Genomic DNA, 27,801 nt, shown 5'->3' on the forward strand with positions numbered 1-27,801 from the left:
TAATTTAACTATTTTTTGTTATTTTTAGGTTTAATCCTTTTCGACATCCCTATTTGTGTACGAATGTCTGAGATAGGTCCTCGTTTTCTAAAGTGTATCAAAATGGTCCTTAATTTTGAAAATTGATATCAATTGAGTCCTTTCCGTTAAGTTGGCTGGACGGCGTTAAAAAAATTGATGAGTGGGATGCTGAGATGACGAACGAACGCTCGTCCACCACCGAACGAACGCTCGTCGACCTCTTACCGCTGGACGAGCGTTCGTTCCACACTCGACGACCTTTCGTTCGGTGGTCGACGAGCGTTCGTTCGCTGGTGGACGAGCGTTCGTTCGCTGGTGGACGAGCGTTCTTTTGCTGGTGGACGAGCGTTCGTTCGTCATCTCAGCATCCACTCATAATTTTTTTAACGCCGTCCAGCCAACTTAACGGGAAGGACTCAATTGATATCAATTTTCAAAATTAAGGACCATTTTGATACACTTTAGAAAACGAGGACCTATCTCAGACATTCGTACACAAATAGGGATGTCGAAAAGGATTAAACCTTATTTTTATACATTATGTATAAAACTTCCGAATTTAAAGAAAAACAAGTTTCCACTGAAAACTATAATAATTAGGCAAAAATAAGAAACGGTAATTAAACTGGCATCACTTAGAAAATTGTAACTTTAAGAACATTAATTAAACTGACTTCAATTAGAAAACTGTGACGTTCTAAAAGACAAACTACATTAATCAAATAATAAGATGTCTGACCTCGTTTTAAAGAATTGTAACGTCATCATAAACATCTATACCTATTAATAAGAGAATTAATTTTGTAATTATTTTATAACTATTTTTTATTTTCAATTTTATTTTATTAATATAAATTATATTATTATTTTTAACATAAATTAATTATCTATAATAAAATTATAAAAATTATTTATGTTATGTGTTATTTCTTTGGTTTAATCATTCACTAAGTCCCTATTTTCGCATGGAATCTCAATTTCGTCCCTTTCTTTCTGAAAATATCAATTGGGTCCCAATTTTATGAAAATTGCAACAAATCGATCCTTTCCGTTAAATTGGCTGGACGGCGTTAAAAAAATTGATGAGTGGATGCTGTGATGACGAACGAACGCTCGTCCACCAGCGAACGAACGCTCGTCCACCAGCGAACGAACGCTCGTTCACCAGCGAACGAACGCTCGTTCACCAGCGAACGAACGCTCGTCCACCAACGAACGAACGTTCCACACTGGACGACCGTTCGTTCCACACTGGACGACCGTTCGTTCGGTGGTCGACGAGCGTTCGTTCGCTGGTGGACGAGCGTTCGTTCGCTGGTGAACGAGCGTTCGTTCGCTGGTGGACGAGCGTTCGTTTGTCATCTCAGCATCCACTCAAATTTTTTTAACGCCGTTTGACACTATTTAACGGAAAGGATCGATTTGTTGCAATTTTCATAAAATTGGGACCCAATTGATATTTTCAGAAAGAAAGGGACGAAATTGAGATTCCATGCGAAAATAGGGACTTAGTGAATGATTAAACCAAAAACAAATAAACTAATTAACTTGTCAAAATTAGGTTATACAAACTAATTTGTAAAAGTTTTAACTTGTCTTAAAGTAATTATTTTAAGTTGAGTACAGAAGAATTTTAGTCTATCAAAAAATTATTTTGTTTTATTTTTCTTACTTTTCTCTAGTAAAAGTTTTTATATTAAAATTTATTCAAATAAATGTGGGCAAAATTTGGATTTGACCAAAATTATGAATTATATGAAATAGGTGACTAATTGTCTTTATTATTTAAAATAGAATCAAAATCGTACAGACCGAATAAAATAGAGAAATCAAAATTCTACGACATAAAACTAATAAGGCTTACTGTAGTAAATATATGAAACTTTCAATTAATATTTATCATAATAAAATCAATGATATTCATAACTGTCGAGTTATTATGTTATTTAAGTATATCTTTTAAGAGTTTAGAGTTTTTGATGAATGAAAAAGTATTTATTAATTTTTTAATAATTTCCACCAATGATTACTGTCCTGATATTTTAGTGAACCGAATAAAATATTTTACTAAAAGAATTTGGGTATCATTATTTTTATTTATTTATTTATGACTATTATTATTATTATTATTATTATTATTATTATTATTATTATTATTATTATTAGTATTGTTGAAATATATTGTATTGTATAATGGGCTTTTAGGGTTCGCCGCTGCTCACTGCCCGCGCCGTCGTTCTCCGTCGCTTTCCGCGCCGCTGCCGTCGTCCGCCACCGCCGTCCGCCGCCGTCCGCCGCCGCCGTCGCTGCCTTTTCTCCGGCGAAGTTAAGGGTTCGGTTCGCCTCGACGAGCGCGACCCATCCCTGGTGGTCGCCGCCTCATTCTTCTCTCGACGCGCTGTCACGCGCCGTTTCTCTCTGACCACTCTCGGGCGCGTGGGCTTCACGCGCCGCCTCTCCCGTGCCGGATCTTCACCGCGCCACTGCCGGTCGTTTCGCCGCCGTCTCCTGAGTGTATTGTGGTCTCTGATTTGCTGTTCCGTTGAGGGTTGCTCCGTTTAGGGTTTCTTCCCACACCTTTTTCCCCTCTTTTCTTGTTTGGCTTTATAATGGCTGGTCTTGGAACACCGTCTCTCTCTGCTACTCCAACCATTACTTCTGCAAAACTCAATTGGAAAAACTATCTATCTTAGTCTTCTTCCGTGGAGTTATGGTTTCTTGGTCAAGGACACCATGATCATCTTGAACAAGATGTTTCCACCGTTCCTGAAGAAGAGAAATCTCAATGGCAAAAACTTGATTTTCAACTATGTGCTGTCCTATGGCAATCTGTTGAACCAGAAGTGTTAGAAATTTTAAGACCTTACAAATCGTGCTCTTCCTTTTGGAGAAAAGCTCAAGATATCTTTGCTAACGATGTGCAACGTCTCTTTGATGCAACTCAAAGAGTGACTTCCCTTAAACAAAACAATCATGACATGGTTACTTACATAGGAACGGCCCGTGCTGCTGTAGAAGAATTGAAGAATTTCTTTGTGGCTGATTCTTTAGAAGGCCTAAACAAGAAGCTTGATAAGTTTTATATGGTCTTAATTTTGAGAGGTCTACATTCAGATTTTGACCATGTTCGTGATCAAATGTTAGCTGGTGATCAAGTTCCATCAATGGACAGCTTAGTTACTCGACTTCTTCGGGTACCTTCATTAGTTAAAGACGAAAGTTCAATTGGTGGTATTGAAACATCAGCTATGGTAGCACCACAAGGAAGAGAGGAGGCAGAGGCAACCGAGGAGGACGTGGTGGCCGTGGTATGCGTCCTCAGTGCACATATTGTAAGAGGATAGGCCATACTCGAGAGAAATGTTATGCCTTACATGGATATCCTGACAAAGTCGCTCATGTTTCGAAATCTGATGATCTCGAACCCAAAATTTCAAATGAAGAATACCAAGAATTTTTGAAGTATAAGTCTGGAAAATCTTCTCATCCTGACCAATCCTCTTCCATGTCCAATGTGTCAACTGTCTGCATATCTCAATCTATGGAAGGTCACAATCCATGGATCCTTGACTCAGGTGCCTCAGACCATATCTCTGGTACTATTTCTTCATTTTCTTCCATGTCCTCTCAGAAAATTCCTCATTTAATTACTGTTGCCAATGGATCCAAAGTTGCATCTCAGGGAATTGGCAGAGTTTCCTTATCTCCTTCACTAAATTTAAATTCTGTTTTGTATATTCCTCATTGTCCTTACAATTTAATCTCCTTGAGCCAATTGACTCGTTCCTTAAATTGTTCTGTAACCTTTACTGCTAATTCCTTTGTTATACAGGAACATGGTACGGGTCGCCTGATTGGAGAAGGACATGAGTCTCGAGGACTTTATTTTTTGAAACATAGCTCTTCAGTTTCCTGTTTTACCACTTCATCTCCAAAACTTTTGCATGATCGGTTGGGCCATCCAAGTTTATCCAAGTTGAAGATGATGGTTCCAAGTCTCAAGAACATTCAAGTCTTAGATGGTGAGTCGTGTCAATTAGGAAAACATGTTAGATCTTCTCATCCTAAAAAGTCTAAGACACTATGTAATTCTCCTTTCTCAACTATTCACTCTGATATTTGGGGACCAAGTCGTGTTACTTCTTTTGGTTTTAATTATTTTGTAACCTTCATTGATGAATTCTCTCGATGTACTTGGGTTTATTTAATGAAAGAGAGATCTGAACTTTTGTCCATATTTGTGTCTTTTATTAATGAAATTAAGAACCAATTTGGGAAGACAATTAAAATCCTTCGTAGTGATAATGCTAAGGAATATTTTTCTTCAGCGTTTTCTTCATTTTTATCTTCCCAAGGAATTTTACATCAGTCAACATGTCCTCACACTCCACAACAAAATGGTATTGCAGAGAGGAAGAATAGACATCTCATTGAAACTGCACGCTCCTTGATGTTGAATACTAATATCCCTGTACATCACTGGGGCGATGCAGTCCTCACTGCCTGTTTTCTAATCAATAGGATGCCTTCTTCCTCTCTTGAAAATAAAATTCCTCATTCTGTCATTTTTCCAAATGACACTCTATATCATATCTCCCCACGTGTATTTGGGTGTACATGTTTTGTCCATAATGTTTCTCCAGGTCTTGATAAGCTATCCGCAAAGGCTATTAAGTGTGTCTTCTTGGGATATTCTCGTCTTCAGAAAGGGTATAAATGTTATTCTCCCTCCACCAAGAGATATTATATGTCTGCTGATGTCACATTCTTTGAGGATACACCGTTTTTCTCGTCCTCTGTGGAGGATCGTTCATCTGTTCAACAAATGTTTCCTCTACCATCGTGTGATCCCTTGGTTATTCCTGCTTCTATACCTCAAACTCAAAATGTGAATGACATTGTTCCTCCACCTCTTATCACATATCAGCGTCGGAGACAATCTCAAGCTCAGAACAATGAAGATCCTCTAGACTCATCTCCTCCTCCCTCAGCTCACCAGACCATGGATCCTTCATCCTCCTCGTCTTCTACTGACTCAGATGATAATTTGCCCATTGCCCTTCGAAAAGGTATTCGTTCTACTCGTAATCCATATCCTGTTTATAATTTTTTGAGTTATCATCGTTTGTCTTCTACCTATTTCTCTTTTGTTTCTTCCTTATCCTCCCTTAAGACTCCTAATAATATTTATGAGGCACTTGATCATCCTGGATGGCGTCAAGCCATGATTGATGAAATGCAGGCCCTTGACCACAATGGTACTTGGGACCTTGTTCCTCTTCCTCCTGGTAAGAAGCCTGTTGGCTGCCGATGGGTTTATGCTATTAAGGTTGGTCCTACTGGTGAAATTGATCGTCTAAAAGCTCGTCTAGTAGCTAAGGGATATACTCAAGTTTATGGCATTGATTATTGTGATACTTTTTCTCCTGTGGCTAAAACCAGTACAGTTCGTATTTTACTTGCTATGGCTGCCATTCGTCATTGGCCACTTTACCAGTTGGACATTAAAAATGCCTTTCTTCATGGTGATCTGGAAGAGGAGATATACATGGAGCAACCTCCTGGGTTTGTTGCTCAGGGGGAGTCTGGGTTAGTTTGTAAATTACGTCGTTCCCTCTATGGCTTGAAACAATCACCCCGTGCTTGGTTTGGTAAATTTAGTCGGGTTGTGCAAAATTTTGGATTGAAACGATGTGAGGCGGATCACTCAGTGTTTTATGGTCATTTTTCTCCTGACAAATGTGTTTATCTCATGGTGTATGTTGATGATATTGTTATTACAGGGAATGACAACACTAAAATTACTCAATTAAAGAATCATTTGTTCAACCACTTTCAGACTAAAGATCTGGGTCGTCTAAAATACTTCCTTGGTATTGAAGTAGCACAGTCAAAAGAAGGTGTCATCATTTCACAAAGGAAATATGCTCTTGATATTTTAGAGGAAACAGGCTTGACAAATTGCAAGCCTATTGATAGTCCTATGGACTCAAATCAAAAGCTAATGAGAGATCAAGGTGAACCTTTCTCAGATCCAGAGAGATATAGAAGGCTGGTTGGAAAACTCATATATCTTACAATAACAAGACCTGATCTTTCTTATCCAGTGGGAGTTGTGAGTCAATTTATGCAAAATCCACATGTTGACCATTGGAATGCAGTGATTCGAATTCTCAGATACATAAAAGGAAATCCAGGACAGAGATTGTTGTATGAGGACAAGGGAAGCACTCAGATTGAAGGATATTGTGATGCAGATTGGGCTGGTTCTCCAATTGATCGAAGATCTACTACAGGATATTGTGTTCTACTTGGAGGGAACCTTATATCTTGGAGAAGTAAGAAACAAAGTGTTGTTGCTAGATCTAGTGCTGAAGCTGAATACCGATCTATGGCTTTGACTACATGCGAACTTGTGTGGATCAAGCAACTTCTCCAAGAGTTGAAATTTTGTGGAAATGAGTCTTTGAAACTGTACTGTGACAACCAAGCAGCCCTTCATATTGCCTCCAATCCAGTGTTTCATGAGAGAACAAAACATATAGAAATTGATTGTCATTTTAATAGAGAGAAGTTGTTGACTAAGGAACTTGTTACTGAGTTTGTCAATTCTAATGAACAACTCGGAGACATTATGACCAAATCTCTAAGGGGGCCTAGGATTCAATGTATATGTTCCAAGCTTGGTGCATATGATCTATATGCTCCAGCTTGAGGGGGAGTGTTGAAATATATTGTATTGTATAATGGGCTTTTAGGGCTGGTCCATTGTTCCTTATATAGGACTTTTCTGTGTAATAGAAACTTGAACACAGTAATAATATTTTTACGATCTTTCAAACTTTCACAAGTATTATTGTAAGGACCTTGTTTTGTTAAAGTGGTGGGTAAGCATTTAAGGCTGGGGGACACTAGCTGCCATAGGGGGAGGTGGGGTTTTGTTTTATTTGGAAAAATGGGGAGCATGGGTGTTGAAAAACAGCAGCAAAGGGGGAGCAACGTCCGGGTTTTTTTTCTCTCATGATGGGCACCATTCAACAAAGCTGCAGGACGTAGGAGATAAAAGGGGGATACTGGGTTCTGAAATGGGGGGAGTTCTTGCTGCAAAGTTTGTGAAAGAGGTGAAGCTTAGAGTTGCTGGAAATTGCTGGGTGCTGCAAAATCTTGAGGGGGATAGATTCAAAGATTCACAAAGGAAGTCTTCAAGAGGTAAGGGGAGCTAGATTTTTCGTTTTGATTGTTGAATTATGCTGTGTTTGATGCAAATCTGGGAATTTTGGGGATGAAAATGGGTTTCTGCGTTTTCTGGAAAACTGTTTGCGATTCTGCAGAATTCTGCAGAAACGCGCGTTCGTCAAATTTGGTCAGCCCAATTGGACGCTCGTCCAAATGGCTCGACCAAATTTCTGAACGTTCGTCCAAAATAACCCAATTTGTTCTGAGCGTTCGTCCGGATCGGCCAATTCGGGACGTTCGTCCACGTAGCTCGGCAATAATATGCTGAGCGTTCGCCTTTCTGTTCGACGAGCGTTCGCGTTCGTCCTGAGTGTCGCGTTCGGTCTTCAGTTTGACGAGCGTTGGCGTTCGTTTTCAAGTGTAGCGTTCGTTCTTCCATATGAGTGTATCGTTCGTCCTTCAATTTGAGCGTAGCGTTCGTCGAGAGAAGTGTTCGGCTCTTGTTGAGCGTTCGTCCTGTGGCGTTCGACCTCCCATAGGAATGTAGTGTTCGTCCTACCATATGAGTGTAGCGTTCGTCCAAAGCCAATATACCTGCACGTTCGGTTTTGCTTAAAATTTGATATTCTTAAGTGTCAGTCTCGACCGTTCGGTCTTAGTAAATTAGTGCTGAGTGTTCGTCCAAATCATCCACATTGAGCGTTCGTCCAAATCATCCAGTGGCCGTTTGTCCGTGCAGTGTTCGAAAATGGTAGGCTAAATAACCGTTCGGTTTTTCCAGTAACGAAGGTTAGTGTTCGTTCTGGGTTTGTTTAGTGAAGATCGGCGATCGTATTCTTAGATTGTAGCGTTCGGCCTTAATTTAATTCTGAATGTGAGCGTTCGGCTTTAAGTTAGCATCTTAGATTCCCATCTTGAGCGTTCGGCCTGGTTCTCATAGTGTCCGTCCAGTTCGTTGAAAATAACGTCCGGTCAAGAAATGTTTAATCTAGAGCGTTCGGTTTTAGCGTTCGGCTACCTACTGGAAATGTTCGGTTTTAGCGTTCGGCCTTGTTTCATTAGATCTCTTAGCGTGCGTTCGGCAAGATAGCGTTCGGCAAGTGGCGTTCGACATTCGGTTTTGAGCGTTCGACCTAGTAGCGTATGATTTGAGGACGTCCGTCCAAATAGTGCTCGACCTGTCAATTGGAAATGGCGTTCGTCCAGTGACGTTCGTTCCAGAATGGGTTAAGTGAATAGTGGTCTTCCAAATAGTATTCTACAAATTATGTTGTCTAAGTTTATTTTTCTTTTGAGTTGAATTATGTGTACTAATATTTGGAATATATATATATATATATATATATATATATATATTGAGAAGTGATATGAGTGAAAGTATGTGAATGAATGAGAAATATGATAAATTACTGTGATGATACGATTGTAAATGTAAATGATGTATGTGAGTATGAAGTGGACATCTCAGGGAGAGATGACTACAAGTGACTATGTGATGTTGTGGTTGTTGGGTATAACTGTAGTGAACCTAGGATCGGTCTGTCTATCCCTACACTCAAAGCATTGTTCATGCTCACCTAGAGAAGAACAGTGTCAGTGGTGAGAGTAGAGGGAGGTCCTCGTCTATAGCCTTTAATGGCAGAGATAGGCAGGTTGGGGATTTACCTTATATAGTGTTGCGAAGTGCCAGCAGAACTATACAAGTGCAAAGACGACTGTTGGTTCGACAGTTATACAAATCCGGATGAGTTGTGTATGTGGATTTACCTTGCATAGTGTTGGGGAGTGCCAGCAGAACTATGCGAGTGTAAAGGTGAGTCGTATGTGTGGATTTACCTTGCATAATGTTGGGAAGTGCCAGCAGAACTATGCGAGTGTAAAGATGTGTGAGTTGTGGTTCAATGAGCATGCTATAATTGTTCTTTTATATGAATCTATGTATGATGCCATGAGTTAACTGTGATATTGGTATAACATGCTTTTTATATCTAGCTCACCCTTGCATTGTTTGTGTTGTGTTCTGTTTGGGTATGTTTCTCTGGCGATGATCATCCACTTGGATGGGAGCAGACGTTGTTGAGGAGAACCCTTTGGAGCAAGAACTGGAGGATACTAAGGTTGCGGAGTAGTCTTCTTAGGAGTTTCCCATCTGAACACATGTAGTGTTCGAATCTTTAAACTGTTTAAGTTTGAATTTCCGTTTCTTTTATTTCTGGATGACTGTAATTTCACATTTAATTACACGTCATGCTCCGACTGTTCTCTTTATTGGAATGTTGACGTCTTTATTATGTAATAATTGTTATTATATAATCGGGATGTTACAATTATTATTAGGTTTAATCCTTTAGTACATCCCTATTTATGTACGACTGTCTCAATTGGGTCCTCGTTTTTTAAAGTGTATCAAAATGGTCCTTAATTTTGAAAATTGATATCAATTGAGTCCTTTCCGTTAAGTTGGGTGGACGGCGTTAAAAAAATTGATGAGTGGATGCTGACATGACGAACGAACGCTCATCCACCAGCGGACGAACGCTCGTCCATCAGCGAACGAACGCTCGTCGACCACCGAACGAACGGTCGTCCAGTGTGGAACGAACGGTCGTCCAGCAGTAAGAGGTCGACGAGCGTTCGTTTTCTGGTGGACGAGCCGTTCGTTCTCTGGTGGACGAGCGTTCGTTCGCTGGTGGATGAGCGTTCGTTCGTCATCTCAGCATCCACTCATGAATTTTTTTAACGTCGTCCAGCCAACTTAACGGAAAGGACTCAATTGATATGAATTTTCAAAATTAAGGACCATTTTGATACACTTTAAAAAACGAGGACCCAATTGAGACATTCGTACATAAATAGGGATGTACTAAAGGATTAAACCTTATTATTATTATTAATGGCCAAAATATGAAGTTATAAGTGTTTTAAAAAGATGTTATAAGTTTAAAGAAAATGTGTGGACAACTAAAGTTGTCATTAAATAATGCAGAAGCCACCACCTTAAAATCTCTGACACATGGCACAACAATTTTCCATTTTTGCTTCCACGTGTTACCTCTTATTAATATAACTTTCTTTTTAGGTTTTAGCCTACCTTAGTTTTCGTTAGGCTTAATTACCTACTTAGTCCCCATGTTCGGAGGTAATTTGCTGTTTAGTACCCGGTTTTAAAAATGTAGGCATTTGATACCTATGTTTTGAAATTTGTATCAATTGAATCCTACCCACTTAACGCCGTTATAAATCTAACGTTTTTCTGACATCAACTTTGAATTGTGGACGAGCGGTTGTGGACGATCGTCCAAACAGAGGAGGACGCTCGTCCAACACTGGAGGACGCTCGTCCAAACAGAGGAGGACGCTCGTCCAACAGTGGAGGACGCTCGTCCAACAGTGGAGGACGCTCGTCCAAACAGAGGAGGACGCTCGTCCAACAGTGGAGGACGCTCGTCCAACAGTGGAGGACGCTCGTCCAAACAGAGGAGGACGCTCGTCCAAACAGATGAGGACGCTCATCCAACAGTGGAGGACGCTCGTCCAACAGTGGAGGACGCTCGTCCAAACAGATTAGGACGCTCGTCCAACAGAAGAGGACGCTCGTCCAACGATGCTCGGACGCTCGTCCACTACCGCTCGTCCACAATTCAAAGTTGATGTCAGAAAAACGTTAGATTTATAACGGCGTTAAGTGGTAGGATTCAATTGATACAAATTTCAAAACATAGGTATCAAATGTCTACATTTTTAAAACCGGGTACTAAACAGCAAATTACCTCCGAACATGGGGACTAAGTAGGTAATTAAGCCTTTTCGTTATAGATATAAAAATGGCCTTCTAGTTAAAAAAAATAATATTATATTAGGTAAAAAATTAACCTAAATTGAATCGTTGTATATGGTTAATTTCAATGTAAATAATTTTGAGTTATGTTTTATAGAATAATTATTGAAAAAATTAATCATATGCATAGACTATGAATATGAATACTCTATTGTTTAAATCAAGTTAAAATTGAAACATTTCATTTAGATTAATTTTGCAAAACTTGCCTAGAAGTCTTAACATGAGAAAAGTATTTCCAAAAGTTGGAAACAATACTAACAACATTAGAGGGAAAAAATCAACGACTTTGACTAAATGTGGTAGCATGTAGAAATTTGTTGGAATTTTTTTTTATCAGTTGGACTTGTATTTAATACTACAATCTTTTCACAATATAAATGAAAAGGTCATAATTCTTAAAGACCGTGATAGTTTCACACTTAATCGCGACAGTGATTTTTGTCTGATTATCCAGAATTTTTTTTTATTGATCAGAAAATAATTAAAAATGAGAAGAAAAAGATAAACCTTTGACACGCGTGACATATACACGAGTCCTAAAAAAGATATGTTTTGTGTCTGTGTTCTGCTGTGTTTCTTGTATTCAACTTCCATCCATATAGCATTTATATGGATAATTGCAAAGCTTCTATGCATTATGTATTTTGATTTTGAGTGGTAACATAGTTAGGCTAACTTAATGTAGCATATTTGGGGGAAAAAAGAAAAATGAAAACCTGTAGACTAATATAAATTAGACCCTAAATATAAGATTGATTTGGTTTAGCTTGAGATATTATATTATATGTCTTGATACAAATTTTTACAAAAAGAGTGGTAACACATGATTAAGAAGTGTTCGATTGTGTCCATGCAGAAGAAGTCACTGAATCCAATGATTTAAACAACCCATTTTTCCTCATCCATTTCAGGGATTGCAACATCTTCCCTCATCATAGATGCATAATTCTTTCCAACCGGTGCTCCAGCCTGAGCAAATAGCTCAACCACTGCTGGCAGCATACCGTAGTACCTTTTCAACTCATTTACCAAAGGTTTATTTCCTTGCTGATCTCGAATGTGATAGACACACACTGGAGGTGCCAGATCATTAATTGTTGCCTTCTGCCATGCATGTTGTCCATCCCTCATCTGGTGTTTGAAAGCTTGACAATTTTGAACTCTATGACCTTTGGGCCCCACTTGTACCTCTGGACAATATCCACAAGTTTGGACATCATACTTCTCCATAAGTTTTGAAGCTCCTGTGCACATTTTTTCCCAGGCTTTCATGCCCAGAACAGCAATAGCTGCACAGAAGCAAGCACATAGTCAATACAGTTAACAAAGGATACAACTTAGTAATGTCTGGGAAAAGAAAAAAGTATTTGTTTCCAAAAACCTTGGATATCGTCAGAATGCATCACCATGGAATTTGTGCCTTTATTGAACTTTTTTTTCTTATGCCAAAATCCATGTGCTTCTATATCTGCCCCAAGAGACATTTCTTTCGGAAATCTTTTCTCAAAATCTATAATCCTACCAGCAACACAGTAAACAGGGAAGGTCCTTCTCCTGGTAGGGTACTCTGGTATGTCAAAACCTGCCTGGACACACAATTCCACAATTGCTGGAATTCGGTCGACTTCAAGCATTTCATTATGTGAAACAGCCCTCCCTATTCTATCATACAGATGAAATGATTCTACAAGTGGCAGAACATGTTCAACACCACCTTTGACCCAACTATGTTCTTTGCTTGATGGGCTTCCTCTAACATCACATGTTTTAATTTTATGTGGCGGATGACCAACATGAACTTCTCCACATAAGCTGCAAAGCATCTAACATTAAAGCAACAATAATGCACATTTAAACCAAGTGATGAATCATTTTAACATTATTCATGTTATAAATCTTGTTCACATTATGAATTCTTCTAAAACCCAGAATGCATTGAAAAATGGTATAATATTACTTAGTTGACAAGTTAAAAATACAAGTCAATTCCAAAAATACCAGAAAAAGAAAAATACTTCTGATTGGAACTCGATCGTACTTGAATGGAAGTTTTGTAGGCAAAATGCTAAATGCTTAAACAACCACAATGAAAAATACTAGGGTTACAGCACTACCTGCATACATAAATAGCAGTATAGTTGACGAGTCTTGAAACACAGGATAATAGTTCACATCTGGCAGCAAAAACTTCATGAGCAACAGGAATCAGATTCTTATCCAGCATGCCATTTTCAGGAGGTTGTAATATAGTCTCATGCACCTTTTGTCTCTCCTTTTTCTTTAGTCTAGCTTCTCGCTTAAGCTCGTTAAAACTTGTCACTAGCGGTTTCCGCTCAAACTTGTTGAGCTTTTTTGGCATCTCATTGCAAGTCGACAGAGTGGAGTACCAAAGACAAAAATGTCCATGTATACCTCTGAGTTTTGAAAATCGAACAAGTGTAACTCTCTCAAGGAGATCACTAAGAGTTTGAACATGTCTTGGCAGCATCACTGCTCATTACAAGAGGATACCTACATACATGGACAAATTTATATATACTTTAAGCAAACTAAAAATTTGTGGCAATTATTTATTTTATGTTTTTATAAGTAAAATCCAATTCGTTGAAAAAACATGCATTATGATTTAATGTCTTCATGTTGGCTTTCCAACAAAACAAAAGGTTGTTAAATCCAAACTTTACGGCCGAAGTTACACATGTAACAGAATCATGACTACAGCTAGGAAAAAACACCCACACAAATATGAGCTTCAGCAGTTAACTTCATACACATAACCTACTTAGATTATGAAAATTGTAAACTCAATCAACAAGCAATTATTATTCACATGCTTGGATCGAAACCATTTAATCATGCAGCTTTTGGGGCAACCAACATTCTCTTATTTCTAGGTCACGATTTATGCAGAAAAGCACCTAGGTAACAATTTCGTGGTTCACCAGTTCACTCTTGCAAGTTTCTGTCGTTTTAGTCACTACAAGAAAAAAGTGTATTACATACAGCAAAAATCCGTATATAAGACCCAAAATCCGTATATATTCTGTGTTTATATATGGACATACGGACAAAAATCCGTATATAATACCATCGTAGCTAAGTTTACATACGGATTTATCCGTATATAACTTATATACGGAAATTATATACGGATTTATCCATATATAAGTTATATACGGATATTTCTGTATATAACTTATATACGGAAATTATATACGGATATTTCCGTATATAAGTTATATACGGATAAATCCGTACATAATTTCCGTATATAAGTTATATACGGATAAATCCGTATATAATTTCCGTATATAAGTTATATACGGATATTTCCGTATATAATGGTTTAACAAGAGCTAAATAAATTCTCTGTATATAGCAGTTCTCCATGCACAATATACAAGCAGACCTGGACATTATAGTGAACATTCAGCATTGTTACAAGCAAACCTGGACACTATACATTGCACATTGACATATAAATTTAATAAGGTTTTCAGATACACTTAATCCACAAAGAAAACATATGAATACATAAATATAACGGCAACATTTGGTAAGTTCATAAACAGATTGTATATGTGAGATTTATTTATGTACGATTGAATTTTTAAAACATGGACCGTCCACCAATGTTTATGCCACATTCACATAGAAAAGAATTTTTAAAACCATCTTTGTTGGAATGCAAAAGTTCAAGTGAATGCTTATCTTGGTAAGTAATATGTTAAGTGGAATAAAAAAAAACACATGGCCCTGCTAGCTTGGAAAAAAGAAGCCTTTCATTTTGGAGAAAGAAGCAACACGTAAGGAAAGCAAATTGTCATTTCTTTTTTATGAAAGCAAACGGCCAATGCACATGATGGAGGGGGCCACCACTTTGAAAGGTCACATCCAAGGAGCTCTAAAATTCTAAGCTTTTGAATGATAAAAACAACCACACGGCCCACACTTGCAGACAAATTGAAAAAGTGGAATTGGTATCTACGTGATGTGCAACTCAACTTGAAGAAGATCCCACGCATAGACAAACACGGCTGCCACATGAAAAAGCTCACAAGTTCTACATCCAGCACTACAGCAGTCCAGCAGCCCTTACGCACATGAAACTGTGGCTGCCATGATTTTAGAAGAGGAGAAAACGGAGCAGCCACCGAGAGCTGGAACGTGAACATCCAATGGAGAGCACCGTTTTGTATTTCTTTTAAAGTCAAAGCAGAAGTTCACGGTCCAGCACGTTGAGAGATGAAGGGTTATGGTTCAGTTTTTATTATCATTTTCTTTGCTAGAAAAGATGGTGCACACGTTGAGCTGGATCATAGGAACACACGGAGATGGTGTCTCAGCAAAGGCAGCAACAACAAGCGTCCAAAACCAGCAGTTTGGTTCAGTAGAAGGCTTTGTCCAGCAGCCATCCACACGCAGGGAGAGAAGGCTGTGACGGGAAATGGAGAATGGATGACGTCCCAACTGTTCCAGCAGTAACCACGTTGGAGAACACACGGTCGAGGCAGAGGAGGCATAGAGAAAAGAAATTAATCAATTTTTTATTTGGTAATGGAGAGCAAATGTTTGTCTTCTTTTGGAAATGGTGCACGTAGAAAGTGGAGGGCAGAAAAGTAGAGACAGCAGCCGTATGGGAGAGCACACAGAAGGGAGCATTTTACTTGGAAGAAAATAAAAGAGCCGTGTGTAGAAGTGAAGTGGAAGACGGCAGCAAGCACGATGTCCATATGGAGGCACACCCACGGTAGCAAGAAGGGAGCAAGGAAGTGAATGATGGTCTTAAAGAAGAGAAGGAGGCTGTGAGAAAAGTCTCACGGTGGTGCAGTGGTCAGAAGCAAACAGAAGAGAAGAAACCCACACACTCAAAGGAAATTATTTGTTTATTTGGCATGGGAATACACGTAGGAAATGGGGTGCAACTTTCCCTTATTTTCAGAAAAGTGGAGACTTCTTTCATTGTGGCATGCGCAGGAAGAATGAAGAAAATGCCTAATTCTATACACGCATGTGAACAAAGAAAATAACTTAATCAGTCAAATTCTGTAAAATGACTTCAAACTGTATAAACATGATACCAACATCAATCTAACATTAAAAAAAATGTTTCAATAATAAAATCCCTACTGGAATCAACAAAACAGAAAAAGTAATTGGAAAGTGGATGAACAAGTTTTAAAGTAAGAACACCAAGGTAGTTCTGCATATGTTTGCAATTAGGGTGTGAATGTTTACTAATGCCTAAATGCATCATCTTAATAGCTAACATGTTTAGTATGATCCTAATCAAACTCTAAAATAAAGAATATATCAAAAAACTAAAGCACAATAAAATTCCTAATTCTAGCTAGTCTGGGTAGCCTAAAGTGTGAGCCTAAAATGTGCCTAAAACAGAAAAAGGTTCGTTGTAATATTCAATCCATTCCGAGATTAAATTTGCATGAATTACATTTGCACACACTTCAGACATAGTCAAGGAACGCAAAGACCCACTGAATGAGACACAGAACACATCAACAGAGGAAGTTAATATAATTGAATTTTCCAGAACTTCCATTTCCAAATATTCTGGGCAACAGGAATGTTTATATGGTTGAATTCTAATACATCCAAATAAAGAACATTAAACTAAATTATCCCATTTGTTTAAATTGGGCAGAACTTTTCCCTTCCACGCATCTCAATTTCTTATCAAAATCACAATCCATGCCATCGGTTCCAAGACAAACTTCAAATTCAAAGAGACAAATTTCAAAAAACCAATAACTCTCAGGAAAAACTGCAAACAAAAGATTTCATATTGGAGAGACAAGAACTCACTTGTAACTCCACAGTGATAGCAAGGCCCTTGCTTGCCCATGTCTCAAACTTTTCCTCAAGTAAAGGGAAAAATATGTAGAAAAACTCAGAACACACAGAAAATATGTACAAAGGCAGCAGAAGCCAATACACCCAGAAGAGTTTATGCAATCAGTGATCCAGTGGTGCAGTGCATTCAAGACAGTTCAGATTTTTATCTTTTTTTTGGGATCTTTGGTATTGCAAATGACATGTTCAACCATGACTAATCCAAGTTGATCAGTGTGAACTTACTAAAGTCGGATTCAAAACCTTAAAAAAAATGAGCCCTTTGTCCATGAAGTTAAGTAACTTCATTACCACATATGAGGATAATTATCTCCATTAACAAGCAAAACAGATGTAATGAGCATGATATGTTCAAAGACAGATTAATTAAGGGGGTTTTTTCTTTTCAATGATTGACATAAGAATCTGAATTTGGAACTGAGGAGCCACAACTTCTCTGTTAAAACAGTAGATAGAACTTGATTCACAGAACATGTTATCTCAACAAGAATTGGCCAATAAGAAGGGAATAAGAAGGGAACTGATTGCATTTGCATCAAACTAGATGATGAGGTAATTCACTGTTGGGAATTTGGGTATAACTTAATGTCTTTAGCACTAGAGCTAAGGAATCTGCATCTTAGATTTTGGAAAGACAGAAAACTACATGCAGTACCCGGAACCTTTTCTAATTGGGAATCACATCTTCTAAAATCACTGAAAGAGGGTCAAGATTGTACACAGAACAAACCAAAATTTTCACACCATGACTTTTACACAACAGAACTAAAATAGACGGTCATCATGAGAAGACAATACCCATTTTCAATAATATCAATTAAACACAAACCCAAGTCTAATGAATTAATACCTGGCAGGTGCAGAAGGCAATTGGAGCTCCACCTTATCTCTTCCAACGGGAATAAACCAACCTAGGGTTTCAAAATTCGGGATTTCCAACCTCCAAAAAAACAAGAACAATAATCGGTCAATGTAACATTATAGATACTATGAAAATGAAGCAAATTTGGATTACTTACCAGATGAAGGTTTCAACTAACCACGGAGGTCGTCCTACAGTGTTTGCTGAACGAGATTGTTTCGGCAGGCAACGACGCACAACCACATTTAGGGAAAACGCTTCCAAGCCCTTTAGTGTGTTCGATAGAAGAGCCTTTCACTGCGTTCGACAGAGGAGACTTCAAGTTAGCCTTTGAGAGAGGTTCAACGAGGGAGAAGGTTGCAGTAGCATACAGAAGAACGCTCCATGAGGGAGAATAAGCCTCAACGAGGGAGAAGGTTGCAGTGAGTGAGGAAGATTAATGACGAGAACGAGGCATAGGTACGAGTAGAGAAGGATGAATAGCTAGGGCTCGAGAAGGGGAGAAACTTGGCTCGAGGGAGGGAGGGAGAAAAGTGATACTTCTATATTATTTAGTTTTATTTTTTAATTATTAATTATTTCTATATCTGTATAAAAAATCAGCGGGTAAATATTTTGTCAACTTACATACGGTCTTACATACGGATTTATCCCTGGAAAGGTCCGGCTTACATGCGCCAACTTTACCCACTGATATTATATACGGATAATCCGTATATAACATTTTACCTCATTATATACGGATTTTTCCGTATATAAGGCTATTCCACAGATCTGTATATAAAATCCGTATATAATAATATGTATATAATTGCCATTTTTCTTGTAGTGGGTGTTGATGTTGCGTTCTCCAATTTCACAGACATTGATGCCTTGTGAGCCCAATCAAAGTACAAATGGTGGGAGGAAAAGAAAGGAGAAAGCGTGAGTGACTATGGAAGGCAACGCGGCGGAAGGAGCGATGTCTGTCGCGAATGGTGAGCATCGCGCCACCAGCGAGCTTGAGAAGTGGGATCAGTACTGTTGACGTACGACTGGATTCTTGACTGTGGCGGAAGACCGACGATGGACTCGTCGCTATCGCGGCGACGACCTCCAGGTTGCACGGTGGTGTTCTCGGGGAAGGGGTATGTTCATTCCCAATTTGAGTTTCAGAATAGGAAGGGTGAAGGAGAAGATGGAGCCGCTGAAAGCTACGGCGGTGGCTCGAGTTTCGAGGGCTGTGATGGCTCCGGCGTCGCCGGAGAACTTAGCTGGTTAGGGAGGTGCAGCCGTGAGTGGATGTTGTGTCCTTGAACCTGTGCAGGCGAAGGAGGAGACACGTTGAAAAGATGAAGTTAGGGTTTGGGCAAGCCCAACCCATTTATGTGTCTTCTTGCACCACCTCTATTTTTATTTTACTTCATGCACTTCCATAATTGTTAACTCCACGTCCCTTATGTATTTTATTCTGTTGTATAGTTAAAGCATGCTTTGACTACAATATCTGTTTTAATATTTCCTGATTTAAAAGAACCTTTCACATTTGAAATTGATCAGATAATAGTATTTTTTACTGTAAGTTCAAAATTCACATATTGAGAATGGTATTTTTGAAAAAAATAATAATAAAAGAAGATACGTTAATGAACAAAAGACAAACAAAAATAATAATCATCTTTATTTTTTAATACAACATAAACTTTTATATAAATCTTCATTTGTTACCTAACCTAGCTCTCAGAACATCCCCTCTCCCGATCAACATATATTTGAATGGTAAAGTTAGAATTTTTAATAAATTCAAATATATTGAATTTAAGTTATTTTTATTTTAAATTATTTATTTTTAAAAATACATTAGTTATATAAAATAATTTAAATTTATTAAATTTTAATTTTTATACAAAATGTTTATACTACCATGTAAAAAATTGTCCCCGTTATTTTACTATTTTATCAATTTAATTGGTTTTTAAACTAATTTACCATAAAAATAACAATATATTTCAACTTTATAATATAATATCTAATAAATTATTATTTTAGTTTTTAATTATTTTCTCAATTTTAAAATTTTCATATCAATATCCAAAATGTCAATTATGTATAAAATTTGAATTATATTATTAATTGATTTAATTATGATATATATTCCTAAAAGTTATTTTAAAAATTTGTTAATTTTAAAAATAAATAGATAATTACTTATTTTAATGTGTGCCCTTAAACACATTTTAATCATCTTAAAAAAATTTCTAATATATTTTTAATATATTTATTATTAAAGAATAATTTGTATTAAAAACATTAACTCATATGTTCTATATTTTTTATTTTTAGTTTTATTACCTTACAATTTCTAATTACTTAGTCATTTAATAAATTATTAAATAATAACTTATATTAAAATATTAATTATTTTTAATTTTGTTTCTTTATAATTTCTAATTATTTGATTGGTCATTTAATAAAGTTAAATTTAGAGAAATATATTTTATTTTTACTTATTAAAATATTATCATTTAAAAAATAATATATATTTATTAACTGTCACGCCCCATTAATTATTCTGCTTAGTCACCTCCCTGCTTCCATTAATACGTGTGACACGTGTTCTGTGCCATTAAAGAAGCACACGCCCTCACTCTGCATGCCACCGCCAGGTGTCAAATTGGAAGGTTCTGAGTTTGATAGTGGAAGCCAAGTGGCAGCGCAGGAGAGAATGTCCGTTTGACTTGGGAAGAGAAACTAATTTTCTGAAACACTCTTCCCTTCTCTGCGTGCTCTTTCATCTTCCTCAGAAAACCAAACCCTCATTTTTCTCCTCCTTCTCTCTAGAACTCTCCGTCTTCCCTCTTCTGCAACTCACCCTCCTTTTCTCCGTTCACGTTTCAGCACCGTGAGAATCAGCACTGCACCGTGAGCTTTCCATCAAACCGATTGGTTTTGGATTCTGAAACGGGTAAGTTTCACGTCCTCAACCACTCTTCATTTTCCACATGCAAGCTCGTTTTAAATCTGCATGCACCTTCTCTGAACCAGTATTGGTTTTCTGAATTTTTAGTTGAAGAGTTTTTGGGTTTTTGAACGAAAAAGGGTAGAAGAGTTGATACTGGGATCTGGTTTTCTTTTAAAGAACGAAAGCACGTTTCCAATCCAGGTAAGGGAAGCTTATTGGTTTAATTCATGTGATGCCTGTACTGCATGCGCGTTATGTGATGTTTGAAAGTATGATTTCTGATATTTGACTTTTGAGTATATGAATATGATGCTGAAATGATATGTGAAAGTGTTGCATGTATGTACTGGGAACTATACGTTTGTGTGTATGAATGTTCTGTAAATTGTATGTAATGTGACCCTGAAAATTGATGCTGGTATATGATGTTGATTCAAAGATTGAGAAGTTTAGAGTATACTGTGATATGATTAATTGAATGAATGTAAGTTATAACTGGAAAATGAGTTACTGTAAAAGAGGATTTTTATATGAAAAGTGCATGAAATTGAACGTTCGTTATCGATACGGTCATTGACCGTTCGGTATTAGCAGTAAATTCTTGACGTAGTCGGACCCTTTCATTTGGAAAGGACTCCCTTTGAGGACGAACGCCCTCTTAAATAGCTTTACGTTTGAGCACTTGGCCAAATGTACTCTTTATGAGTGTTGCGTGAGATTTGAGAAGCTTGATAACCTCCTTTTGAACACTTAGTCAAATTGCAAGACATGAATTTTAAACATCTTAACTTATAGAAATCCCAAACTTCTGAAATTTTGAATCAATGGAAATTCCCTATCTAAAAGCGTATGTCCTGAAGTGGAGTTCGGCCTTAGACCGAACGTTCGTCCTAAACAGTGTAAATGATAAGTAGCGCTCGGTCTGATACCGAACGCTCGTCCCAATACGGATGTGATAAAGAACGCTCGGTCATATACCGAACGTTCGTTCATTCTCTCAATTATTAGCAAACGGTAATAGCGTTCGTCCTGAATTGAAATAGCGTTCGTCCATAAATTTAATTAGCGTTCGTCCAAAAGTTCTATTGACGTTCGTCCAACATTTTCGTGACGTTCGTCCAAAGGTTTCATTTTAGCGCTCGTCATTGACTGGCGTTTTGTCTCTTGAATTAAATCTTGTAAAGTGAATTATTCTAAGTTAATTTTTCTAAGGATCAGTTCATCTAACTGATTGAAATTATAACGTTCGTCTTGACAGATGAGTCAGCTTGATTCCTTTGTAAATGAACTTCTCTTGGTTTTAATCTGAACGTTCGTCCTAGTTGTGAAAGGAGTGAACGTACGTCTTTTTAAGAGAGTGGAACACAGAATGAAAATGTATTTAAGAGGATGAATTAAGATGTGTGAACACCATGATGAATGAAATTGTGATTGTGGAATTTGAACGAGCGTTCCAGGGAGGAACGACTCTTGGTTGGAAATTGAGATTTGTAAAGTATGAATGTGGCAAGCTTAGCTGGCGGTTCATCCTGATATTCCGTGAGTGCTCGTTCTCAAGTAGAGATGAGCATGTCATGCGTGGGAATGGCAGGAGGTCCTAGTTCATAACTGTAACTTGAACGGAACGGACTAACCTCAGGTGGCAGCTGACGAGTATTCCAGCTTTTCCACCTGGGTGCACGGACGTCGTAGCTACACAATTCATACATGTCCGGACGGTCTGTCTAGTATCAGGAAGTTTGATTTGAGTTAATGTATGTATTGGATGCATGTGTTGTGATGTATTTGATATGATTGATAAGTATAAATTGTATGTTTGACTTGAATTAAATTCAATAAGCTTACCCTTGCATTTCCTTCGTGTTGTCTTGTCTATGTATATCCGTCTTGTCAAATGCAATGATCATCCGTGTGGATGTGAGCAGAGGGAGATGCGTCTCTGGAGCAAACTCTTGAAGAGGAACTCGTTACTGAAGAAAATTTAGTAGAAGTTGAGGTGAAGGCCGAACAGTGAGGCGTTCGGTTATTTAGTTAGTTTGATTAGAGTAGCGAGCGTCTGTGAGCGAGCGCTCTTTTGTTGCTGTATATATATATTGGAACGTTCGGTCAATTCTTGTAAACCGTTCGTCCTCCTTGTTTTGTAAACGCTCGTTGTTTTAAATGAAAGGCCGTTCGGCCATTTATTCAATCTGCTTACTGTATTATTAAACTGTTTTGCCATATTGATTAATGTGATTATTCTAAGTATATAGTTGATGACTGTATATTTCCGGGATGTTACATTAACCATACAAACTGTTTATATTGTCATATAAAAAATTATCTTCCATATAATTATATTGGTCATTTAGTAATTATTTTGACTTTTATTTAATTGTTATTTGATATTCTTATTTAATATTTATAAAATTATAATGTTTATTTCATATTTGACATTGAAAAAAAGAATATGTATTTTTTTTTACATTGGATATTATATGTTTCTTGATCAGATTTTTTATTTTTGTAAAAAAATAATAATTAACATTTGAAACAATAAAAAAACAGAACGGAATAGTAGGGTTTATCTATAAATAAGAAAGATTAGGTTAAGAAAACCAGAAAGAAAAGCAAAGAAAACAGAGGACGTAAAGGGGAAGCTCATCCGGGTAACGTTCAAACTTGGTTTCTTGGTGATGAAAATCTGTTTCTTTTGCTATTTGTTTGGGTTTTAATCTTTTGCTATTGTATTGTGGCATACAGGGAATTATGTTCAAAGATTTTCATTATGATAGGAATTCAGCTTCAGCTTTCTTAGAGCAACTGGAGTTGCAGAAAGAATTCATTCATGTGTTCTCGTTATCCCTCCCTCCTTGAGAACAGGACGAGGAAAAGTAAATGTTTTATTGAATGTTCTCTCAATTCACTGGTTCAAGTTCTTTTTTTTCTGAAGACTAAGAAGATTAAAGACATTGATGATCTCCAACGTGCATGGGAACAGGTTCAGTGTTTTGAATTTGACCTGAATTGGCTCAAACCTTTTGTTGAGTCTGTCCTAGAACTTAGGTGAAAAAAAAATTGTCGCAACCGGAATCGCGACGGGACGACGATCCAAAAAGAAACGGGTTTTGAAAAGAGATTTTGGAGTCGCCACCATAGTTTATTCTGGAAAACTACGGAAAAACCATAAAATGATAAGGCATGGTCTACAAAAACCAGATTCTGGGTTCGGGAGTCGGTTACGCGTAGGGAAGGTGTTAGCACCCTACAACGCCTGCCCTAAGGCAGTACCTTTAACTAAATACGCGAATATGATGTGGTTTTCAAAATGTTTAACTGTCCCCTAAAATAAAACACAAAAGAAACAAAATATATTTTTTAGCTTTTTGGGCCCGACAAGGATTGACCTTGCTCCTACGTATTCTCATTCAAAATGAGAAATCAGGGTTACGTAGTTCTTTTGAAACTGCTTGAGAAATTTGTTTGGAAATTGTTTGAAAATTTGTTTTGAAATGATTTTGGATTTTTGAGAAGTGAACCTGACAAGGGCTAACCTTGCTCCTACGTATCTCCACTTTTGATGGAGAATCAAGGATCACGTAGTTCTGGGTAGAAATATTGTCTGTTTGCTTGAAAGTGTTGTTTTTAGTTTTTGAAGATTTTTATATTTTTTTGATATTTTTATAAAAGACAGAGAGAGGTTTTTAGCACGAGGACGATGCGAGCGATCACACACGTGCTTAACCTTTAAAACATATTTTTGGTATTTTTTTATTTAAGAAAGGAAAAAGGTTTTTAGCACAAGGACGATGCGAGCGATCACACATGTGCTTGACCTTTAAAATATATTTTTGTATTTTTATAAAAGAAAGAGAAAAGGTTTCTAACACAAGACGATGCGAGCGATCACACATGTGCTTGACCTTAAAAATATATTTTTGTATTTTTTATAAAAGAAAGAGAAAAGGTTTTTAGCACAAGGACGATGCGAACGATCACACATGTGCTTGACCTTAAAAATATATTTTTGTATTTTTTATAAAAGAAAGAGAAAAGGTTTTTAGCACAAGGACGATGCGAGCGATCACACATGTACTTAACCTTTAAAATATTTTTTTGTATTTTTATAAAAGAAACAAAAAAGGTTTTTAGCACAAGGACGATGCGTGCGATCACACATGTGCTTAAACCTTTAAAACATATTTTTGTAATTTTTGTATATATATATATATATTTTTTATTTTTTTATGTATTATTAAATATGCATTTAAAATAAATAGATATTTAGAATAAATAAATAAAATAAAATAAAAACAATAAAAAAACAATAACAACAATAAAAATAATAAAATAAAAAAACAAATAGAATAAAATAAATAAGGGAACAAAATAAAATAAATAAAGAAAAGCAAATAAATAAATAAGTACTAAAAATAAAACAAATAGTAGGGGTGCCTAAATGAGAAAATGGGGTGTCTAAACTATTTTTCTTCTTTTTTTTTATATAGATTGGGCCTAAACCCAAACTGAAAGGGGGTGTGAAAGTGAGAATAGGGGTGTCTAAACTAATTTTATTTCCAACAGCGAACTGGGCCTAAGCCCAGACGGACAGGGGGCGTGAAAAGGAAAACAGGGGGAATAAAAACAACTTTGTTTGGTTTTGTTTTGGGCATGGCCCAGCGCTGGCCCAAAGAGGTGTGGGGGTGCGCGGGTGCGATGTAGGGATTACGCGAAGAAGAAAGGATTTTTATTTATTTTTTGTTTGTTTGTTTTTTTAAAGAAAGTTGGTTTCTGAAAAACAGGCCCAAGGCCTTCCCTTTCAATCAGCAGAAGAAACCTTAGGGGTTTCCTTCTTCCTCCCCATTCTCAACGCTCAGCTCTCCAGAGACCTAGGGTCTTTTCCTTCTCCCGGAGGTTCGCCGCCGCTCCAGCCAGAACCGGCCACCGCGCCACTGCCTTCCATCAGCCTTGAAATCGCCGGCGACAGTAGGTACGCCCGAAACCAATGGCGGCCACGACGTCGCTGCATCCAGCCACCGCGCCACCACCTCTTCCAGTCTCCGCGCGCGAGAGAGAAACTCTCACCTCTCCGTGCCACGCCGACGCCGCCTCCGATGACGACAACCACCATAAGCCGACCGCCACGAGTAGCAAGCTGGGACGCCACCAGTCGCGGCCAAAGTCGCCAACGATCACCGTCGGCGTCCTCTCTCGTCTTTCGCTCGCAAGCAGGGAAACCCATTTTCTCTCCTTCACGTTCGACACTACAGCCACCAATGAAAACGGTAACCCTAACTCCGAGAACTGCCCGCTCCTACCGCTGCTTGCTTTCTCTACACAACCATGACTTTTGCCTCCGGCAAACTCTATATAATCCCGCTTCGACAGCGCAACTCGTCGGGGCTGGGGTCTTCTACCTCTCCACAGATATGCTGGAGTTTTTAAAGCAGAGAGGTCGAAGATGGTGATGATCGGTGAGGATGACAGTGATATGAGAGGCACATTATGAGAAGGTTTTATCTCATACTCTTTCTTTTGGTGATTGGATTAAGGAATGTAAATGAAAGAAAAATTGAATCTGCTTTGGCATTCTTTGTTGCTAGAGTAATGAATGGGTATCGATGAGTCTGCCTTGGTGTTATATTTTTCTGGTGATGATCAGTGTTTATGGGATCATAGATATTCTATTTTTTGTGGATTGTTGAGAATGGATGAACGACAAGGGAGGGAACAAAAGCAAACCAGAAGTAACAGATAATATATATCCCAGTATAATTACATCTTTAGTCCAAATATGAGCAAGCAAACCATGCCAAGCGTTATCAAATCAAATGGAAGCAGATATCAACCCAACGCAAGCAGACAGCAGCCATCAACATCCCAAACATTCATAGCATATGAGCAATTTAAGAGTGAAGACTTACCTTTCGCGTTCGCTTTTCCTTGCTTAGTAAGTGTCTGCGAGCTACGACCAGGAAGATGCTAACGAGAGTGGATAGATGAAGATGCTCCCCCCGAGAGTGGATAGTGAGGGTCCTGTTATGTGAATGGGGAGGAATCAATTTTCCTCTTTTTTTTTTGTGAAAAAATGTTTCTGGGCCTCTCTGCTCTCTTTTCCTTTGCACCAGGTTGGCCCCTGCCACACTGCCATTCAGCCACTCTATTTCCTTTTTTCTGCTCCTCATGGTCAGGCAAGCCATTAGGAAAACTAGAAGACTGATAGGGAATCAGTTTTGACTCTTGGCAGGATCGTGTTCTACTTTACGTTTTGTCTCTTCCCCTTTTTTCTTTTCTTTTCTTTTTTTTTTTCTTAACATTTGACAAATGAATTAAAGTAAAAGAACATAAAGATAAAAAATAAAATAAAGGCTTAATTACCTACTTAGTCCCCATGTTCGGAGGTAATTTGCTGTTTAGTACCCGGTTTTAAAAATGTAGGCATTTGATACCTATGTTTTGAAATTTGTATCAATTGAATCCTACCCACTTAACGCCGTTATAAATCTAACGTTTTGCTGACATCAACTTTGAATTGTGGACGAGCGGTAGTGGACGACCGTCCGAGCATCGTTGGACGAGCGTCCTCTTCTGTTGGACGAGCGTCCTCCTCTGTTTGGACGAGCGTCCTCCACTGTTGGACGAGCGTCCTCCACTGTTGGATGAGCGTCCTCCTCTGTTTGGACGAGCGTCCTCCTCTGTTTGGACGAGCGTCCTCCACTGTTGGACGAGCGTCCTCCACTGTTGGACGAGCGTCCTCCTCTGTTTGGACGAGCGTCCTCCACTGTTGGACGAGCGTCCTCCACTGTTGGACGAGCGTCCTCCTCTGTTTGGACGAGCGTCCTCCTCTGTTGGGACGATCGTCCACAACCGCTCGTCCACAATTCAAAGTTGATGTCAGAAAAACGTTAGATTTATAACGGCGTTAAGTGGGTAGGATTCAATTGATACAAATTTCAAAACATAGGTATCAAATGCCTACATTTTTAAAACCGGGTACTAAACAGCAAATTACCTCCGAACATGGGGACTAAGTAGGTAATTAAGCCTAAAATAAAACAGCCTAAGATAAAATAACTCTAAATGAAAAATTAGAATAACCAAGAAATAAAA

General features: G+C 38.0%; 1 protein-coding gene and 2 long non-coding RNA genes across 4 annotated transcripts; 2 read left to right on the forward strand and 1 right to left on the reverse strand.

Annotated features, from left to right (window-relative positions):
• Positions 1–6,942: 6,942 nt before the first annotated feature.
• Positions 6,943–9,540, forward strand: LOC148201370 (uncharacterized). Its single transcript, XR_015785174.1, has 2 exons — positions 6,943–7,230; positions 9,268–9,540. It is a non-coding gene; the product is annotated as an uncharacterized LOC148201370 (long non-coding RNA).
• Positions 9,541–11,762: 2,222 nt separating this feature from the next.
• On the reverse strand, positions 11,763–19,300 carry LOC124848723 (APO protein 3, mitochondrial-like). Of its 2 annotated transcripts, none has more exons than XM_088109121.1 (5): positions 18,611–19,300; positions 13,957–14,009; positions 13,153–13,549; positions 12,420–12,850; positions 11,763–12,327 (listed from the first exon to the last, which is right to left on the reverse strand). In XM_088109121.1, the coding sequence occupies exons 3-5, from the start codon at positions 13,524–13,526 to the stop codon at positions 11,918–11,920; spliced, it is 1,215 nt and encodes a 404-aa protein (XP_087965247.1). In that variant the 5' UTR covers positions 13,527–13,549; positions 13,957–14,009; positions 18,611–19,300; the 3' UTR covers positions 11,763–11,917. The 2 variants fall into 2 exon arrangements, with proteins under 2 accessions (XP_087965247.1, XP_087965246.1); XM_088109120.1 differs by lacking the exons at positions 13,957–14,009; positions 18,611–19,300 and adding exons at positions 17,760–17,849; positions 17,929–18,444.
• A 5,847-nt stretch (positions 19,301–25,147) lies between these two features.
• LOC148201371 (uncharacterized) lies at positions 25,148–26,367 on the forward strand. Its single transcript, XR_015784913.1, has 2 exons — positions 25,148–26,204; positions 26,295–26,367. It is a non-coding gene; the product is annotated as an uncharacterized LOC148201371 (long non-coding RNA).
• The last annotated feature ends 1,434 nt before the right edge of the window (positions 26,368–27,801 follow it).

Source organism: Vigna umbellata, chromosome 3 (assembly GCF_029865625.1).
Source record: "Vigna umbellata cultivar VRB3 chromosome 3, Vumbellata_1.0, whole genome shotgun sequence".
In the NCBI taxonomy this organism is placed as follows: domain Eukaryota; kingdom Viridiplantae; phylum Streptophyta; class Magnoliopsida; order Fabales; family Fabaceae; genus Vigna; species Vigna umbellata.